The sequence below is a fragment of the Lissotriton vulgaris genome, chromosome 7, assembly GCF_964263255.1.
Source record: "Lissotriton vulgaris chromosome 7, aLisVul1.2, whole genome shotgun sequence".
Lineage (NCBI taxonomy): Eukaryota > Metazoa > Chordata > Amphibia > Caudata > Salamandridae > Lissotriton > Lissotriton vulgaris.
The window spans coordinates 1,542,030,683-1,542,043,499 of record NC_141695.1 but is presented as its reverse complement, the minus strand read 5'-3'; the positions used below and the strand labels follow the sequence as shown (position 1 = coordinate 1,542,043,499).

General features: G+C 45.5%; 1 protein-coding gene across 1 annotated transcript; it reads right to left on the bottom strand.

Annotated features, from left to right (window-relative positions):
* Positions 1-1,452: 1,452 nt before the first annotated feature.
* Positions 1,453-12,357, bottom strand: LOC147705967 (uncharacterized). The gene is made up of 3 exons (XM_086929581.1): positions 12,186-12,357; positions 4,331-4,390; positions 1,453-2,167 (listed from the first exon to the last, which is right to left on the bottom strand). Exons 1-3 carry the CDS (start codon positions 12,355-12,357, stop codon positions 1,671-1,673), a joined length of 729 nt encoding a protein of 242 aa, XP_086785707.1. The 3' UTR covers positions 1,453-1,670.
* Between the last annotated feature and the right edge of the window lie 460 nt (positions 12,358-12,817).

Genomic DNA, 12,817 nt, shown 5'->3' with positions numbered 1-12,817 from the left:
GTGCAGCACCTGCATGCCCCTGCACCCTACTGCCCTGCGCCAGCATAGTCCTGTATGGGGCATGTAAGTATGAGATGGGACATTGTCCATCAGCAGCAGCTGCATGCGCATGAACACACTGAGCAGGATCTGAATGGCTATGTACCAACACGCGCAGCAGAGCAATCTTGGACATCTGTAGGATTCTGGGGTCCAGAGCCAAACGTATATTAGCATCCATTACTTTCCCAAGCCCCATCCCTGTGAAGCTCCTGTGACAAGGTGCCTGCATTCTCCTCACCTGCTGCTCTGCTTGGTCTCTGACCCCTTCTAAACAAGATGCATGTGAACTCCCATAGAAGCTCTCCCTGTTTGGCAACCTCCACCACACACTAGCAGTATGAAACATCTTCTCGGCCGTACCCACTATAACGGGCAGTAGTTCAAGGGACCTCGTTGCATTATGGTGTGCTGGCAAAGTGACAGGCACATGTGGGCACATATTTGTTCAAATTGCAACAAAATCCACAAGTACGCCAGCAACTTTGCAAAACTGTGGACTGTCTTGCCATTTAGTGCAAAATAGCAGAACGCAAACTAGCTGGGGGCATATTACCAAGCAATAGCGATAATGATCGCCGAGCAGCGAGGATTTTTACTGCTGAGATACCTTGATATTATCAAGGTTTATCTCAAATGCAGAAAAAATCCTGCGAAATGCATTAACATCGCTGAAAAATCAGCGATATTCATGCATTATCGTAACAATGCTCTTAGCCATGTTCCCCACCTTCCATTGGATAACATCGCTAAGAACTGCTTTTAGCAGGCGTTAGTTTTTGGAGATATTCGCGCTTAGCGCAAATATTTCCAAAAGTTGTTAGTAGGAGTTAGAGATGTTAGCAACTGTTTTCAGTCGCTAACATCTTGGCACGCCCACTTTGCATGTCATTAGCGATAATTATCGCTGACATGCAAAGTGGGCCGCTAAATGCCTGCTATCGTCTACAACTGTCGCTAACTGGTGTTAGCGACAGCTTGGTAATAGGGCGACAAAATTATTGCCGCATTAGCGGGAAAAAGTCCCGCTAATGCGGCAATAATGCCCTTGGTAATATGCCCCCAGATTTTGCCCATACACAATAAATCCAATGTAATCTGTCAACCATGCAAGTCAACAGATACCACAGCTAAGGTTTACTTAACACTATACATGCATCCCAGTAACAGGTTGCATCCAAAGTCACACATACAGGGATCACACCACTGATGACCTGAGAAGCATACAATGTGTGAAGACCCACACTCTGCAACCTACCTGACACCAATGCGAGTAGTAACAAATTCAAAAGTATTTATTGTATGAAATATAACATATCTAAAACTACACTAAACACTAAAACTAACACTACATCTAAAATCCCTACACACATATTAAACTAAACTACACATGTAAAACTAACTAAACCCTACTACACAAACTAAAAAAGGAGATCAACCCCCCACCCAAAGAGAAAATAAACTTAGCCCCAACACTATCTTAACCTAACAACATCTCACTACACTAAACTAACTATACCTAATCTAAAACTAATCTACATCTAAATCCTATTATACAACTATATACAACAAAATCACTAATAACAAGGAGGGAAGGCAGAAGAGGGGTGTGGGGCAGAAGAAGTCCAGGTTTACGGAATACCAAGTTTCACTGCAATGTCATTCACCCGCCGGTTCAGGGTAATCAACTCATTTCGTACATCGAGGAGCAAGTTATTGTTCCTGGCCAGCTCAATGAGTATCTTGTTTTGGGTCTCATCCATTGGCGGCGTTGTGGTGGGTGCCCCCAGATCCTGGGGTGTTGTGGTCTGGGCTGCTCCCTGGCTGGGTGCAGCTTGAGCCGGCCCCTGGCTGCTGGTACTTGGAATTGCTGCAGTGGTTGGGATGGGAACAACAGGTGAGACCACTGTCTTAGATGTCTTGACTCCGCCAGCCTTGCCACCAGCCTTGGATTTCTTAGCTCTGTCTGTGTGTACTACAGCCTCTGGCATCGCGTGCCAGGTCCCATCCTTCCGAGCAGCCGCGTTTTTCCGTTCCATGTTCCTGTACCCCTTCTTAACCCTGCGGATGTGAACCCACCGTTCCTTAGCCACATTGAATGCATGTGTCTCCTCTGCATTCATGTTGTCTGGAAAAAAAAGGAAAGTCAATCCCAAATCAAGGACACTGGTTCATTTGCCTATCATCATATTATTTGGCACAATTCACATACCACATGGGAGGCAACACACATGTCACATCCTGTAACGTCTCAAAGTGACCTGACCACATAATTGGCAAGCCCTACTTTCCCCAATACAGGCCCTGGAACGTGACATGACAGTACATGGCAGGTGTGATGTACTGACAAATTAGACGCCAAATGAGACAGTGATAACATGTCATCATTCTGCATCCTGAGAGTATGCAAGTAGTCCAATTAACATTAGTAGTGTGGCACTACCCCTCCATGGGCAGCACCACCCTCATCTGACCCTGTGACACATTGCTGCTACTGCTGTACGATGCACATGTGCAGACATGAGTGTCCATCTGAACATGTGTACAGGTCATGTAGTCACTGACAAGACAGCCACACTTTTACATGTTTGCCCGTGTGGCTGTATGTATATGTCAATGGAAACTCAATGTAAGCTCAGCCTACATGCATGGGAAGAACACTGGGACACCCCTACCAACAACAGGTATCAAGAATAGCAAGAAAGTTCTCCACAATATTGCTGCGTACATTGGCAGGAAACAGCTGCAAAACACGCCATAAAGGCCTTGACAATATGCACCTGCGAAATCACATAGCTGTCCTGGTCATGGGGTTAAGGATCTATCCTAAGTCCAATGCTGTTCAATCTACACTTGAGCCTGCTGGGCAACGTCGGGAAATTGTACGGCTCATCCAAGCGTATTGTATGCTGACAATAACCAGTAATTGAGTATGTGTGGGACAAACTACACTGACACAGGTCTCTGTTGTACAAACAGCATGTTTTACATGAGTAACTAGAAGAGTATCAACAAACTCAAACTAAACAGCAGTAAAACAGACCTCATTCAGTTTGGCAGCCCTGAGGTATATTGGTCACATGAAAGGTGGCAGCTGGAACTGTGCTCCTGTCCCCCTTGCAAACATGTGATCTTAGACCTACGACTAACAAAACAACATGCCCTGTCCTGGACAAAGCTCGTCAGCCAGGTAATTTTCACCTGCTACGGGATCATGTGTAAAATATGGAATAACTCCAAATTCCATCCTATTGAAGCAAGGAACCCTTTGCTGCAGGGCCTGCCCATCAGCCACACCGATTACATCAATCCTCAGATTCAATTACTACATTTACAAATTTGTGTCAAACAGCAGACCCTGCAGAATCTGGCAGCCACACTGACTCACGACCTGTCGCCTATAACCCCTTCCACACCTACATAGAAAATACACCACAGGCTCATCATGCAGCAGAAAAGGAAGTTTAACAATCAGAGTTGCATGCATGACATCCTGTCTAACCCTGGACCTAAAGACCTCATAAAGGAGAAGAACTGGGATGGGCAAAATTGACCACTTAGATCCTGGTAAAAAACATTCATGACCCAGTCTTGTGTTAGTCCCTCTCCACATGGCTACGCCAGGTAACTTCTCTTGCCCCTTGGCGGTGTAATGAACTGCCCCCTCACCCATTATCCATCTATCAACACAAACTCTCCTGTGAAAGTTGGTAAACTTGCCTGTTCCCAATATGTGGTGCAACATTGCCTTGAACCTCTATGGCACAGTTTCATCTGATTTACACTGCAAAAGGACCTTCAATCCTTGTGTGGATGAAATGTGATCTATTCATACCTCACACATGACATGACCTTAACCTGGCATGATATGGGAATGTCCCAGGGCATATTAGTAAACCTCAATGTCCGCTTCAGTGGCAGTGTACTGCAGATGAAGCGTGGATACATCTTCTAGCTGGTCTTGATAATATGTAGCCATGTGTGAAAATCCTGTAGTGTAATGCCTGCATGATCCCTGGATCATTGGCTATTTAACTATAATCTGTGCTGGATGTCATGCACAGGTAATCAGAGCAGTTGCATTGTCCCTTCATGGACAAAGTCACAACTTAGATAGATATGCGTCTAACCACACTCTTATACATATTGTCTGAATAATAACATAACAATACTCTGCACCTTGTGGCCCAGTGACATGCGGAACACACCAGCATTGCAAAACTACTGTGTGTTGCATTACTCAATGACATCCATTACATCACACATGGCAATTTACATTACAATTACTCACCAGTGGCTTTTGGGTCCCTGAAACGATCCACGTCACCCTGTGTGATGGGTTGCCGACCATCTGTGAGTGAACCAAATAAAATATGTGTCATTGCATGGCATCCAGAGACGTTACATAAACATGAGGAACAACTTGTCAGTCACAGGAAATGCTACATCACTTTGTAGGGGATTCACACATTGTACTAATGACTCTGTGCACTTTGATTGGCATGCACACATGGGCTTGCTAATGCAGTGGTGGCCAAACATAACATAACCACAGTCATACATGCACATTACAGTTGGGTTATGCCATTTCTAAGCACCATGTCCACACAGGCATCATGTGTAAGTTGTACTGCGTATGATGGTAACTATGCATTTAGTAAGAGGCCGATACACAGTCCTTTGGGATGTAAAACACTCTGGAGCTGTCAAACTCACACATTGCATAATCACCTGGCAAGGATATATCTACACATGACCCATGTATATGGGCCGTGTAGATACAGTCCTGCTGCTCATGGATTTGAGCATCTGTCACACTGTGTACTGTCCTGCACATAGGTCACACACACACTGGCACTGCTCAGATATGTACAGTTACACATACTGGACACACACACATCATCCTGCACACAGTCGCTGCTCACATCTCTTTGACTGACTACAGCCGTGATGGGCTCATAAATGCTGACATCCTCTGTGCCTTGCCACCCTTACTGGCATGTGGTCATTCACCATCACATAGTAATGTGAATGCAAGTGACACACAGAAAACCTCAGTCCCACATCTGGTCTGCATACTTCAAATATGTGTTCACACCTCAATGAGAACGTGACTACTCACTCCAACTGTCAAATCATGGAGCTATACAAATAGGGACATTAGCATTGACTACTCACACACCTACTCTACTGCAGCACGCCAAGGGACAGTATTACAGATAATGGTGCATCCCACCAAATCAGCATGAAGGCAAGAGTAAATGTGCACCATGGCCCAACTCACATGGTGAGCTGCATTTCCCATGCTGCGCACCATGCTGCTAAAATGGCACATATGCATCAGGCATCTGTGCTGTAAAAGCAGTGCATTAAGACGCAGCATTGCCATGAAAGTGAATGACTGAAACCTGATATATTTCACTCTGTCACTTTACAGAGGTGTTCCTATGTATGAATGCCCTCCCCTGCACCAGAACGCACCCTAAAGGTGCATAACTTTAGAATGTGACGATTCTCCCAGAATTGTGATATTGTACATACCCTGCACCATGGCACTACTTTCGCGCTGCCGCTTTGTCACATAATTAATGCAACTGCACCGGCAAAGAACCCAAGTGGCTTGTAAATCTGCCAAAATGTGCCTGGAAGTGCAAATTAATCCTAACTGAAGCGAATCATGTGCAAATCACATAGGGACCGATGTATCAACATTCCCTTTTGCCATTACTAAATAGCGATTTTGAAGGATTCGCTAATTTGAAATCGCAAATTGGTAAGTATGTAGGAAATCGCTTATTGTTAGCGATCCATCAACATTCCTAAATTGCTAGCAAATTGCTAATCTCAAACTTCCCATTCATTTCTATGTGCCAGGAGGCCCATAGGAATTAATGGGAAATTTGCAATTAGCAATTAGCAATTTTTCCTAGGGTGCAGGGGTGTCACAAGAACACCCTGCAGCACCCGTGAAAATGACATGTGTGCGCATATGGAGCACATACATGCCCTAAGGGCATGTATGAGCGTCACATGGCAACTTTTGTTGTTTAAAAAAAACAAATTTCTAAAATAGCGCTACTTACCACCAACTACAAGTAGGTGGTAATTTGTGAATCCCAAATAGTAATTTGGAATGTTATTTGCCTTGATACATTGCATGTAAGGAATTGCTAAAGTAGCTATTCCTCAAATGCAATCGCTAAATAAGGAAAGGAAAATTTAGCCATTCCTTACTTTGCACAAAAAATGTCACATAAATACCATTTAGCGAAAAAGGGTTCGCTGGCGCCGCAAATCAGCGAATATCTGCGTTAGCAAACTATTTTGGCCTTGATACATATGGCCCATAGGGAAATGACATTGTCATCAACACTTTGTCACAGTGTCACAGTAACGAGTCAGCATGTACATGCCATACACACATGTCACACACGTAACTCACTTACATTACTTTTGAACATTAAAGTGAAATAATGGCTTTTGGACTTACCACCCTGTATGCCTGGCATCACTCCGGTGTAATCCAGGAGGTCGGCCTCCCGCGCAGTCATGTCCTGCCAGCGGCGCTTCCACTGGTGCACAGAGCGTGCAATCTTAAAGTAGTGCTCCATTTGGAGCTTCACACGCTCCCAGCGCACATTCCGTGCCCCCACAGCATACCCCTGCAGGATCCGCCCCCCGCCTCCAACATATTTGGCAGATAAAATGTAATCAGCCATAAAAACCCCCCCAACGCCTCCTCACTCATCCTCCCCGACCTCCCAACAGCAGGCATCTCCCTGACCCCCGTAACCCACTTAAAACTAATAAATAACAACCCACTTAACGAACTCTCTATATAAAAATACAAACTAACCCCTAAATTAACTCTACAAAACAGAGGACACTAGACACACAAACTGTGTACAATACAACAAATCCAACTAACAGACACTGTAGACAAACCAGAGGACAGTAGACACACAAACTGTATAAAATACAACAAAAAGTACAAACAGACACTTCAGACAGGACAGAGCACGCAGCACCACTCTCCAAAACCAACTTCCAACACAGCAACCACCATACACCTCCTCCACTCAGCCTATGAACCAGCAAGTGCAAAAAAGAGAAAGTGAAAGTAAAAACCACACCCATGTGACAGGAAGCAGTAATACACCACTTCCTGTGTTTGCTGCAAAAAATTCCGACTTAGCAACAAACTTATAGGCGTTAGCGACGAAAATCGTGCCATTAAACGTCGCTATGGTAGTTATATACAAAACCGATCGAAATGCGACCCGTATTTAGTATTTGCGACCAAAATATACTGGCTAAATGTCGCTTAGCAAAAAAATAATTATTTATGATTCCTAAATGATAACATCATGGATTTCAAGGTAAAAATATAAATAAATACAAGAAAATATAGGAAAAATGTTGACTATATTTTTTATCCCACCAAATTATTTTTTTTTATGATTAATAGGTGTAAACACAAATTACAAGATTAATTTTAACATAAAATAAAATCTACACAAGAGATAGGGGTCAGGGAACGTGATCATGCACAGATTTCCTACAGGAAAAATATTTACAATTAATGCTACAATGCTGTTTCATCATGGTTCTGTAGAAAAGTATGGCAGGACGTTCAATGATTCACTTCCAAATGCATTTAAATAGACGTTACTGGTCAAAGTCTTTGTTTTGCATCTACATGTCATGCATAGCGTAGAAAGATGATATACCATCATGCGGACGTAGAAAGGCAACACACAATAGGGGAGATCAGAACACCACAAACAATACATCATGGTGCAGATATACAAGTTCCTTGCACCCCTGAAAGTCAGCATCAGCGTTACATTTTGTGCGGCTGCTGTAGCACAATCCATGTGCAGCATATGTGGTGCAAAGGATGCCCAATGCTGTGGCATATCCCCAAGGTCTTGCCTCATAAAGAGAGGTGTACCGTCACGAAGGGCTGCCACCGGGGGTGGCACAAATGCACAGGAGGTAGTGTACTGGCGTTGCTACGCGTCATTCCATTGGCTGATGTAATTTAGAATGATTTGGTTTGGAAGTTGGGGACCCCTATATAGGAACTGTACTAGCTATACATAGGGAATAAACATTCTTTGAAAAAGGTCTATAGCTAGTAATGTATTATTCTCAAGAAAACCTTTATATAAAAACCCATTGCAAGTAGACTCAACACCTAAAATAGATTTAATGTTTGGATTTTTCATCAGGTGTCCCGTCTTTGAACAATGTGTAGCACTCGATATGAAGAAAGGTATAAGATAAGAGGAATTGATATATTATTTCAGTCATGCGTCAGAGCTGGATGTCTCCTTGTTGTTCCTAGTATTCCGTTATTTATATGAGCAGCATTCTCGGCCCCACGTGTCGCTGGAAACCACCTTTTAACGTATGGTATTACGTCCGAGATTCGGTAAGGGGGGGAACCGTCTATGTAGATGGTACAGAAATTGAACAAGTCTTGGTAGTTGATTCTGAATTGTGTATAACAGGGAATAACACCAAGGGTCAAGGTGGCGCTGCGTTCGAATGGTAAGTCTGGTATTTAAGCTGTATTGCCAGACTTCGGGCCAGATTTTTCTAATTGCATGTACCAGATCGAGAGTTGTAGATAAGCGATGCAGGATATGGCCCTCTCTTGTCTGGTGGTGCTCTGAACGCCGGCGGTAACGTCGGGAGTAGTAAAACCACATTGTTCAAAGACGGGACACCTGATGAAGGCTCTCATGCCGAAGCACGCGTAGTGTGTGTTATCCTACCGCCCTGCCCTCATTATCATCTGAGTCTAATATTCACTCGTGTGTGTTTTATAGATGTGTTTTTTATATTATCCCTCTTTTGCGATATGATATAATATGAAATGCTATGAATGTACAAACCTTATATCATGACTTGTTATAAATGTGAAAATCCTATATAGAATAAGAAAAAGAAGGGGAAATAAATTCCCTACCCCCAAAAAAAATTGCTTTTTGTATATATAAACAAAATACCAAAATAAATCAATTATTTTCAGAAATAATAAAAAATCCAAACATTAAATCTATTTTAGGTGTTGAGTCTACTTGTAATGGGTTTTTATATAAAGGTTTTCTTGAGAATAATACATTACTAGCTATAGACCTTTTTCAAAGAAAGTAATTTAGAATGATACCAGCCACTCACTCTTGGACCAATGCTGCGTCCTATCTCTGCGCTTGCTTTCAGCATGCGTGATGCTTCATGCAGGGCGGTTGTGGGGTCACATGGTGCTTTCATTGATATCCGTGTGCTAATGTACATGTCTTGGGCCTCTGGTGGCGCAGGCTGGCACAGGTCTAGTGTGTGATTGCAGCCTATGCCTTATGTATATCCCATGGTTGCTTCGTTTGCTCTGGGCTCTTACTGCCTTTGTACCTCCTGAGGATGTTGATGTTCAGGTCACACTGTGTCATGGTGGTGTGTAATGCCATATGTGTGCGTTACCACCAATTGCACACGATTTGTTGATCCTGCTGCAGGTTGGACTGGCTTGAGCCTCCTATGTGGGGAGGCATCGAGTTTGTTCGGGGTGGGTCTGACTCCCTACATTGTGTTTGGCAGTGGGGCCTTGCTGCCAGGCCTGGACTGACCGTTGCGAGCACCGGGCAATCCCCCGGTGCCCCGCAAGGGTAGGGGCCGGTTTTGGGCCCCTGGGGTCCCTTTTAGCTACAGGGCCGTTTATGCAGCATAGCTGCAAGCTCGTCCCTGTAACGAAGTCGGACGAAAAGCTCTGTTGCACCCCCAACCTCCCCAGGGGGGACAGCCGAGCACTTTGCCGGGGCGGGTTTTGGTTCCCAGTCCGGCCCTGCTTGCTGCGGCTTGCCGGAGGTCCCTTGTTGTTTCACATCTGTCTCAGGGTGTCTGCTCAGCTTGTGGGGTGGCTGTGGTGTGTCTGGACCTCCTTGCGTTGGCCTGTCCTCCTACTATGGGTGAGTTTGGACCTGGGTTTGGTAGCCCTTGGCCCCTCTGGTTCCATGCCAGTCATGTGCTCATTTTACCAGGAGTGCTGTCCAACACGGGGTGGGTCCGCATTAGAATCTGGGGTGTGTTTAGGATTACGTGGTGTTTGGCTTCAACTAGGTTCGGGCTCTGTCCTCCCTGCAAACTCTGTGTGTGGCCGGATGGCCCTTTGGCGGTTTGTGGGTTGAGCATGTGAGCCCCTTGTTGTCCAGATGGACCTTGAGTTAAATCCTCCTGGGGCAGGTTTTTTATTCCTTTGCACATTGTCACAGTATATGGTTCTAATATTGTTCTGTTGTGTACCTCTTACTGATGTATATGTGCAGGTGTTCAGTTTTGCGTTTGTGCACACTCTGGAGGTGTGCCTCCTTCATGCTGTGCCTTTGTTGTAGGGTGGTTATCCCTTTTGGTTCCCTTTGGCCTGGCTGGTCATTATCTGTGGTCTTCTGTGCCTACTCTCCATCAGTGGCTGTGTTGGCTGTGGGGCCTGTGTTTGGGCTTGTGGTGTGTTGTTACATGGGCCGTTTGGAGGTTGCTTGCGTTGGGTGTTACAGATCATTGTGCTTGCTTCTGGAGGAAGTCCCTGGCCATGTTGTGCATGGATGCCGTTGGGTGTTCTCAGCACACTCTAATGTCATGTGGACATAGGGTGATGTGTGGGACTGTGTTTCCTGGCTTTGGGTACGCAGTGTTGTTTAATGCTTGGGTAACTTGCTGCTTGTGCTGCTTCAGTCTGTTTTGCTACTGTGTGAATCAAAATCTTGTTTAGCTATCTGCACAATTGTAAGGACTGGTACGTGGAGGGCTATGACTCTGAGTGATGTTCATTTTTATAGAGTCACCCGACAATACTACTCCCCAACCTGCATATGTCAACACCCTGCACGTACTACCACTTGCATCTGCACTTGGCTGACTTGCACTTGCAAACACACTCCAGCAATGCCACACATTTACGGCATAGATGGCTCACACATACTGTCATTTTAGGGCCCAGGCTGCACAACACGTAATACGCATCACATCCATGCTGGCTGTGGCGTTCTGCACAATTACTGTGGCATCCCTGCAGACATGCAGGGAGCCAACAGGTATTGGAATACTGCACCTTATTGTCGGACACTGTGGGCCATAGGAGACATGTAGTACGCCATAACGTAATGCAGGCAACCATGACATAGCCATTGTGGCTAGCTGGACAAATAGCTACTCCCCTATTGGAATACTGATTTTAGAATGGGTGGTAGGTTTGCAGTAAGTCATTATTACACCAGGACATGTATCAGCCTTCCATTACTCAGTCCACACTAAGGATGTGGCTGGTGCGTCCAGATAGGCATCTTTCATCCAAATGCCATACAGCATGAACCAAAAGCAGAACTAAGATGAGCCACCCACTAAGGGGGAGGTGATGTCAGTGACAGTATTGTGTGGAATGATGAGCATATGAGATGAAGTCCCACAAGGGCTGCCAGATAGCCAGTGTAAATATGCATCACAGTCCAAATAATCAAGCATTGTGTTAAGATACACTCCACACTCATTAGGCTATTTCCTAGTGCTAAGGCAGAGCCATTGTGGTATGTCCCATAGAAGATAGGGCACTGTGAGACGACCATGTACCACTACTACTTCTCACATGAAATCTCCTTAGATAATTCGCCATTTGTCAAACACAGGTCCTTTCCTCTAAGCAAGTATGATCAGACAATGTCATGCTGTATCAAGGTGTAATGAACAAATGCATGATTGTTTGTGACAAACAGTGATGTAATTCATCTCCCATGTCACATTGCAGAGGGCGAGACAGCACCTCCTGAAGAGCAAACTGGACAGGCACTCACTGATGACCCGGATGTCTACGCTACAATCGACATCGACGACCTGCAACTCCTACTCAATGACATTGCCTCCCCAGCCTCCGGTGCAGGGCAAACCAGTAGCCCTCGGCAGAGCCCACCCCCTGCTCACACCAACGAGCAGCAGGCATCCACCACCCCAGCCACTTCTCTGGGGCCAGATCTAACGACACGTGCATTCCAACAGTGGATCATAGAGCTCCAGGAACGGTTGGGGGATAGGGTGGAGGTGGGCTTCAAGGTCTTGGCAGCCGAACTCGCAGGCCTACGTGGGTGTCTTACTGACACCCAGAGCCCATTCCATGCTCTCCACCAGTCCATGGCTGACATTGCTGGAGTCATGATCCAGAGGCAACATGCTTTGTCTGCTCAGGGTGGTTCCAGAAATGTCAGCAAGGAACTTGACAACATCAGGATGATCCTGGAGAGCATGGAGCGGATGCAGGCCCAACATCGGCTGCCAGGGCTGAACACATGCGCCAGGTTACTGGGATTTACACCGCCCTGCACCTTCTTGTCGCCTACTTGCTGCCACAGGGTTTGGTGCAGATGGATGCTGCAGCAGCCTCCGCATCCTCAGCTCCAACACCAGGTGTGTCAGTGCCTCACATGGCTGCTGCCACAACACCCACTGACACCTGTGAGGCACATGACACCGATGATGATGGAGATGAGGATGGCTGCGAAATTCTGCTGAGGAGGAAGCGGTAGTATCCCTCTGTACCAATGTCCCAGTTTCTTATGTTTTGCAGCACTCTGAATCGTGCCACCCATGCGCCCCCTGGTCCATGTTTGGATGCAGTAAGGCAAGCACTACTGTCCTCATGTCTAGTAGGCCATGCACTGATACATACCACTGGTGGACCTCCATATTGGCATCAAACATTAAAAAGGGTACACACAGTCTGAATAAA

What these genes read in the sequence shown, in the direction of transcription:
- LOC147705967 (XM_086929581.1), bottom strand. Translation starts at nt 12,357, where the DNA reads ATGTTGGGCCTGCATCCGCTCCATGCTCTCCAGGATCATCCTGATGTT. An exon ending in GGAATGGGCTCTGGGTGTCA is followed by an intron (nt 4,391 to 12,185) that starts GTAAGACACCCA and finishes GTTCACTCACAG; the next exon opens with ATGGTCGGCAACCCATCACA. An exon ending in CAGGGACCCAAAAGCCACTG is followed by an intron (nt 2,168 to 4,330) that starts GTGAGTAATTGT and finishes TTTTTTTTCCAG; the next exon opens with ACAACATGAATGCAGAGGAG.